This window comes from Falco peregrinus, chromosome 2, assembly GCF_023634155.1.
Source record: "Falco peregrinus isolate bFalPer1 chromosome 2, bFalPer1.pri, whole genome shotgun sequence".
Lineage (NCBI taxonomy): Eukaryota > Metazoa > Chordata > Aves > Falconiformes > Falconidae > Falco > Falco peregrinus.
Window position 1 is genome coordinate 23928620 of NC_073722.1, and position 8272 is coordinate 23936891.

At 48.6% G+C, this 8272-nt stretch overlaps 1 protein-coding gene across 5 annotated transcripts in view; it reads right to left on the reverse strand.

Annotated features, from left to right (window-relative positions):
* The window catches only part of SEPTIN11 (septin 11), a 63099-nt gene extending 55118 nt beyond the window's left edge, over positions 1 to 7981 (reverse strand). For 3 of the 5 annotated variants that reach the window (XM_055797003.1, XM_027794930.2, XM_005243108.4), the window contains exon 1: positions 7790 to 7981. In XM_055797003.1, coding sequence (XP_055652978.1) covers positions 7790 to 7966 — 177 coding nt within the window. In that variant the 5' untranslated portion in view covers positions 7967 to 7981. Of the gene's footprint in view, positions 1 to 7359; positions 7522 to 7789 lie in introns of those variants that run through there. The other 2 variants (XM_055797004.1, XM_055797005.1) reach the window with 2 other exon arrangements.
* Positions 7982 to 8272: the final 291 nt, after the last annotated feature.

Below are 8272 nucleotides of genomic sequence, written 5' to 3' on the forward strand. Positions count from 1 at the left end.
TATTCAATATTAATGAGACAGATGAAAAAGAATGAGGTTAGGTTGGCATTTTCTGTGATAAAAAATACTTTGGGGCAGAAAAGCATTCATTTATAAGCATTAAGGATGTTTCTTGGCTTGAAAATTACACATACTATACAGGAAATGAATGAAACCATTTTCAAATGTAATTAAAACAACTTAATCTTCTAATTCTCTAAGCTAGCGAAGGCATAATCATTGATTCATTGTTTCTTCTGTTAAAAACAACAACAGCAGCAAGTTGAGTTACCTGTCCACAACTAGGGAAAGCTTTACAGATAAAATTCCTGACACAGAATTTGAAAAATTACACTTCCCCCACCCCAGTTGTCTACACCCTTGCGCTTACACACGGGCAAAATATTTCAGTGTAGAACTGACCGACCAAGAAGAAAAAAAGGCACAATGAGACCTGCCATAGCTCAATCCGGACACAAAACAGGTTTTGGGGTGGAAAAAGCAGCAGCCAAGTGATGTGGTGGTTAAGTGGTATGATTTACCACTACAGCAAGTCACCAGACGACCTAGCAAAATCCCTGCTCCTCTTGGGGTCTTGACATGAAGATTTGAGGACTGTGCATATGTTCAGTCCCAGATGGCTGTGTTAAGCCTTATAATCACCGTTAGCATTTACAGCTAGCAATAAACCTGCTCACAGTATGACGACCTAATCTTTTAGCTGTAAGAGCGGAGAATAAGTGAGAACTGTTTCCAGCTATTTAATTCAGCAATTTCTGAAAATATCAGTCTTGACATCTCAAACTAGGAACAAAACAAAACCAATGACTATTGGGATATCATCAGCCATGCTGTTTCCAAGTTCATTCTGCTGATATCCAAAAAATTTAATTCTACCAATTAAAACAAAAGGCAAAAAAAAAAAATCAAAAAAGGCAACAGAGAAAAGAAAAATCTTTAATCATATGAAGAAGAAAAGGAAAATCCAACTACATTTATGCACATTCTCTTTATTGGCAACTCTGTACATTTCCTACACACATCTGGAGGATGTGGGGTAATCCATGTTACTGCAGAGATGCCAAGAACGAGTGTCAATGATAACCAGATACCTTCACCTTTCCAGGTTGCAAATTTCTTATTTCCAAGCTAGGCTACTGCCTGCCAAATTTTATCCCAGAAAAATTAAACCAAGACCATCACCCTGCTATTCTTCATTCATCTGAAAGCTGCCAAAAGTTCCTAGGCTGACTCAGATTGGAGGAGATGGGTTTTCACAGGGGCTGAAAGGAGATGATTTCTGTGCTTCAAAACGCAAAGATCTGGCTGTGGCTACAAGTGGGAACCTCTATATCAAAGAATAAAAGCAGACTTGCAATTCAATCTGCTGCAGTTTGAGCTCTCGTACTTCACTGCAAATCAGTCACTGTGCTACCCTGCGGAAGAGGGCAATACAAGCTCGCGCTGTCACCAAGCAAGCCATCTACCCAGCTCGCTCCTCTGCCACCATAATTTTCTTTACAGACAAAAACAGAGGCAGCCACTACCAGACTGTCAGAAACTTAATTCAAGCCATGTTAATGTGCTTAAGCAAAGCATTTTGCACACTTGGTGCATTCAACATATCTGGCAAATAGATTCTGTTGAGTCTCTTGCTTACACAGGACGTTGTACTTCACTTTACACCCAGTTAACCCACCACGAAACACTCAGACTTTGCAGAACACTTTCAGATCCACAGACAGCCCCAAACAGTCCTGCAAGTCATTTACAAAGATCCCCCTCAGGATTCAAAACACTATTTTTCCCCTTCCGTTCCCATCATGTGAGAGAGTTTAATATAATTTCTGAATTAAATACATGAGATGCATGCAGATTTCCAGAAGCAATTCATATTCGAACTACTGCTGTGCACTGCGATCAGTTCCCAGGAGCTGCTGGCAAAGCAGGCAACATCTGTGGCAAAACCAAAATGTTTCTAAAACAAGGCTTTTTCCATTAGCTTGCACCAAATATTCGTGACCAGATCTGGTAAAGAAATAACCTGCAATTACAGTACTTCAATAACATATTGCCAGCAGCTAGATCCCATCTGAAAATAAATCTGGGATGCAGAAATGTTAACAGAAAATCCAATTCGATAATAGAAGATCTAAAAAAGCTATAAGCTGAGATGGAAGAAAAAAAACCCCAAAACCAGCAGTAGTCTGCTCTTTGCCATCACCTTATGGGAGATGCTACCGAAGAAAACAAAAAGCCCAAGCCTGCAAGAAAAATATTCAGCTCCTCCATATTTTCAGCAACTTTAAAAGCTCTAATTGCAAATTCAGATCCTAAGACTACTCAGCCATCTTCCTGAACACAGGCGCAGCCTGTATTTTTAAGTAAGGAGTCCCAAAGCTAGCTCAAGACTTACAAATTGCAGAGCTCGGAAAAATAATTGTACTACTAATGAAAAGGCAGTAATAGCCTTCGGACCACATTTCATGCCAACAGCAGGTATCGCTTATACTGGATGAGCAGAGAACACAGCCACAGGAGAAAGCTTGCAGAAGGGCTGGGTATTGCTAATGGAAAACCACAGAGAGCTTTTCCTCCTTCTCGTGGCTCTTCCTCCACTGCCACACGCCAGGCCAAGCGGGCCTTGCCTATGCCTGCATTAAGCACACCTGCCTGAACTGTGGATGAAAACAGCTCTGGTGACTCCTGCAAGTCCTGGCCTACGTAAGTCTAAACCAGGCACCATGGCGTAGAGAAGGGGGAAAAGCATCCGGAGGTAATGAAGCAGCCAAGAAAAAGCATCTCTCATTCTCATCTCACCAAAGGCATCATGTAGCAGTATGCAAACTAGCACTTACAGGGAGAAAGAAGAGCATTTGTGGTAAATTTCTGTTACTGCCGCTCTTAGCTAAGACAGCAAGACCCTGAATGTGGTTTTCAGTCTGATCTGGAGCATTCTCCACCAGCATTAACGCTGAATGCTAGCAGCACCGTGGTGTTTGTCTGAACCATTATTACGCATCACTTATTACAGTAGGCTGAAGAGCTGTTCACAGAGCTAGAAGTGAAGGCAGCTAGACAACGTACCTAAAAAAAAAAAAAGCTTACAGTACTACTGTGGGGCTTTTTTTTGCTTTCTTTTTATATCACCTGGTTGCACCCAACTGTTCTAAGCTGAAGCTGCTTTGCTATCTTTTCCTGCAAGAGTCACTATAGCTTACAGGACTGGAACCTAGAGCCAAACCAAGCCAACAAAGAGATTGGACAAGGCAGAAGCATTTGCCAAGCCAGTAGAAGACCCTGTCCCTTTGGCATTTCTCCTGCAAAGCCACTCAGTAGCTTGTGGCTTGTCTCATGCCCGCACTCTTGGCATTACGTTGAGAGGAAGAGGCATACCAAAGGCAAAAAAAAGAAGCGACAAACTTCACATTGCTCCAGAGTGGGCAGCCAGCCAGTAAAGCCATCTCTCTTGGGGGCTGCAGGGGTGGGAAGGGGACATATAAAACATGCCTCAGCTCTGAGTAAATATTTTACTTCTCAGATTCATGCTGCTTACTTAATCAATCCCCATCATTTTTTCAGAGGCCCTACTCAGACACAAAAATTGATTCCTCATGATCTCATTTACACAAAATAAGGAATTTTCCAAGTATCTCCATCAGATCCTGACTCCAGGTCAGCTCACTTCATGCTGGAAAACCTAGAGGCTGAGCTTGGGGCGGGCTGGACACATAACCTGCTCCACAACTGAGGCTGTGCCGAAAACAAGGCAAGAAGGAGGCAGGTTCCCACCATTGTTAACATCAACAGGAGCAACAAGAATTGTCTGAAAGAATTTCCTACTGCAAACAAGGCGCCGAGGTGAATAAAGGAAATGAAGAGTTCACAAACTAAAATACAGTCCTATGCACACCGCCCAGGTCTGCTTTCCCAGTACAGGCAGCTGAGCCAGGCCAGGTGCCCAAAAGCCACACTTCACAGCCAAAAGCAGGCACAGAAACCAAAACTCATGCCCCTAGCCATCTCAGCAGCACCACCCAAGCCCACAACACTGCCACGTTCAATGCGAGGAGAGTCCACAGCCCTGTGATGCTCTGTGGAGGATACTTGACCACAAGGACAGTTCAGCCTTGCCATTAAGTTGGAAAGCGCCAAGCTTCCAACTAGCTGGAACACTGGTGACCTGTGCCTGGAGCATGACAGCCCACTCCCTGCCCTGGGGTCCAGCCCCAACCCACCTCATCCCCCGACCTCTCTCAGTCTCAGCTCTCTACCTGCAATAGCTCTTCTCTCACCCAGTCGTACCTTTGTCAATGAAAAGGACCAAACACTCAGCTAGCAAAAGCACAAGAGACAGGTGTCTATCCTCCTTCTCAGTGCTTATCTCATTGCCTAAAATCAGTGGTCACGGTGGCCCTGCTCCACCTACCAACACACATGGATGGGGCTTTCCAAAGGCACTGCCCCACAGCTCTCACAGACCCCAGCGGGTTTTTGGTAGACCTGCTGCTCAGAGAAAGACAAAGCACAAAGAGTTTTCAGCTCCGTTAACCCTGCTCTACCTTCTTGTTTCTCTCTTTTATTAGCTCCCCCTCCATGGAAACTGGCAGTCTCTCATTACCAAATATTTTTAAAACAGATGGAAGAATACACTGCGCTGCTTTAATCTCTCAGATAACGTTTTACATGGGAACCATGTAAAATTCATATTTTCCATCAGGTTTTGTTTGACTTGGAAAGGAGTCTACATTAGTATATGCATATAAGTAAACCTTAGTTTTGCACCTTTAACTAGACCACTATAACTCTGTAAACGTGTAACTGTATAAACAAATAAAACGCAGGGTAGGGAGGCCAGAACCCTCTTCCATGCTCTGAACTACTGAGAAACCATCCAGCAGTGGTCAAGATACTGTGAATTAACCCAGGAAGAGGAACGGGGTCCCCTGTCTAGCACATCTCAACAGTTTCCAGACTACAAGTGGCTTATCTCACACTGAGCCCAGATGACCATATGCATCCTTCCACCCTGATGTATGTTTAAGGAAACGCATGGCTTTCATCAGCTGAGAGGTCCCGTGGCAGCTCCCAGCACCAATCCTGCCAAAATTTTACTTATGCATGCTTTTACATTTACATACTGAGATCAGTCTATTAAGTCAAATGAAATTACTGGCAGTGCATTACACATGTGCCTTCACATCTGCGGATCAGGACCTTAAAATGAAAGCCGCCCATCCTAGAAAACACGCCCTGCTCTGCTACAATTAAACACAGACACTTCAGAGCAGTTCACTGAAGTTATATTTTATGCATGCTTTTACAATTAACATGGTGTCATATCCTGCCAGGACGTAAAAGGTTGTGACTCAGGAACGTTATCATAGTTTTAAGTCAAACTGACTCGCTTTTCATTTCATTCCTTTTCTTTCCCCCTTCCTTAATTCTACCCCCGTGCTCCCTCCAACAAGACGTATACCATTGGGGTCCTTATAAAACACGGTTATTACATTGAAAGCTTGAGAGGCAAACGTTCATCAGTCTCGCCTTGCACTAACGTATAATTAACCATTTCTTCAAACTCCCTACCACCCTGCCAGCAACACAACAGCAGCATGCAAAGCAGTAGCAGAGAGGATTAGATAAGGTGGAATACAAGACAAAACAGAAACACCCCTGACATCTACTGAATACCAGCCCACTGTCCTTTCTTCTCTTATCACCCCAAGATAAAACAACTCTCTTCTCCAAAAAGGACTAATTCGGGGGGATGAAGGGTCAGCCCACCAACCACTTACGAGGAAGCCGAGTGCCCTCATCCTTCCCTCTCCCACAAGCACATGCTTCTTGAGCTGCAGGATGCTTTATTCTGCAGTCAGTCCCACTGGACTGGACTCAGCAGCACACAGATAGGAATTGAGTTGAACTGGTGCAAAAACCCCCATGCATGCTGTTTTGGGATTGCTCATGGACTTCGGTTACCAAAAATGTGAGAAGCTGAGTGGTCGCATCAGTTTAATATAATGACAGAGAAATATAGCAAAACACATATGCAAGAACAAACAGCAATCTTGTTTCACAATAAACCACATTCCCGAGCCTACTCACATTGCGAGGCTGTACCCTCCCCAAAGCAAAACGGCTCTGCTTAGCAATACCCTTCAGCCTGCTCTAAAAACGAGCTGAAGTAGTGATTTCAATGTGTTGTCTTACAATGAAAGACAAACTTCAATTTCCAAGCACGCTTGAGATTTTAAGATCAAAGAATAATTTCGGAAGAAGCTTTACAAACAGCTTGTATAATTTACAGGTATTCTGTTAACAAACGTCAGCTTTTATTTTGCTCAGTAGCATAACTTCCCCACCTCCAGTAACACCATTAACCCCATCTTCATACATTTGCTTTGCCACATCAGAGGAACTGTACAGCCCCACAGACCCATAAGCGTGGAATAAATGCTAACAGAAACCTTCTCGTCCTGGTCACATCTTGAACACAGACCATTTTCTTATTTCGAGATGGAGCCACATTCAAGTCCTCCGCTCATGGGCAGCATCTGTTTTACTCGCAAGCACTGGCAAAGTTACGGGGAAGTCAGGCAAGCTCCCTCCCTCCCTCGGCCGACGATGCACAAAAGTGCATTCAGTCCGGTCACGGTGGAGTTTCATTCACGTTTCTGCAAGCTGGATGCAAGAGAGACCTTTTTCCCCCCTCCCCCTTCCCGGGAAAGAGCATCTGTTAGTTTTTGTGGGGCTGGGTTGGGTTGTTTGGGTTTGGGTTTCTTCCTTCTTTTACAGAAAGAAAGGGGAAATCTTTTGTCTTTCTCCACATGGATGTAAAGAACTCCCGGCCCCCACATCCCCAGCATAACGCTCACGCTGGAAGATGCAAAACACGCGTGCCCCTCTGGAGACTTCCACGCCGGGGTTCCCACCACTCCTGCCCGCCGCAGCCGAGCGCCCAAAGCCCCCAGCCCTCCCCACTCCCTGGCGCTTCCACCCGTGGGAACCGGCGGGGCAGAAACACGCGCGGCCACCGCGCTGCTCCCCCTGCCCGGCGCAGAGCGAAGGGCTCCCGGCGGAGCTGCCGCCCGGCCCGGCCCGCTGCAACAAAGAGTCGCGGCCCCAAACCGGGGCGAAAAAGTTTTGCGCGGACCCCGACACCCACCCCACCCCCCGGTCCCGGGCACGGCCGGCGGCGCCCCGGCACGCCCGCCGTCCTCTCCGGCATGGCACCCCCGCAGCCCGCCGCGCTACACGCTGGGCGCTGCACCCCTACGACCCCCGGCGCCGCATCCCCGCACCCGCCGGCCCCACACGCCGCTGCACTCGGGCAGTTCACCCCCGGCACCGCGCCCCCCGCCCCGCCGCCGCACCCACCGCCGGTCTCCCCACGGCCACGGCCATCGCGGTGCAGTGCGCTGCGCTCCCCGACCCGCCGCCTCCGCGCCGCCTGCTAGGACTGCAACATGGCCACCCGGCGGGGAGGGCCCATGCGCAATGCAAAGGGGCCGGGCGGCGAGGCGGGACCCCCCCCGGCCCTCCCCCGGGGCCGCCGCGGAGCGCGGGCGAACGGGCGGCACCGCCCCGGGCGGCTGCGGCATCGCGACCGCCCGGGGGACCCCGAAAGCGGGCTGGAGGCTCGGTGGGCTGTAGCAGGACCGCCGTCATACCCCAGCCGTAATGGCAATTAGCCCCTCTCTCGGCGAGCCCTCCGGGCAGGGGCCGCGCTACTCTGCACCACAGTCCGACTGGCCCGGGGAGGGGGGGCTCGGCCTACGCCCTGCCCGCTGGTACCCGACCCCTTCACCTGAAAGGGTCCCTTCGCCCCGGCTCCGGCAGCCCCACAGCGATGGGGGGGATGGGGGACAGCTGAAAGCCGAGAGACCCTCTGCTCCACGGGTCCGCGCAAAAAAGAGGCGGCTGAGCAAGCGAATGGCGAGGTCCTCCCACCAGCGGTTTGGTTAAGAAGGAACAGGGATGCCATGAAGAGGCATTTGTGATGGGGAGTCAGGCAGGAGCTCCCGCGGCTGGGCTGCCTGCCGACAGGAGCGTGCAATGCCCTCGTGTAATGACACAGAGGGCAAAACCGGGCAGCTCGTTCCTCTTCTTTCTCTGAGCTCTCCCCTCCTGCCAAACACACCCATACTTTGCTTTTAAAGAAACCGGGTACGTCAGCCGTGGTGGCCAGTTACTCTCCCACTCTGGTAAATGATTTCCAGGAATGAAGTGAAGCACAGCTGGCTCCTGCTGCTCCAACTGGCAAAATGCTTAACACCCTGATGTGAAGCAT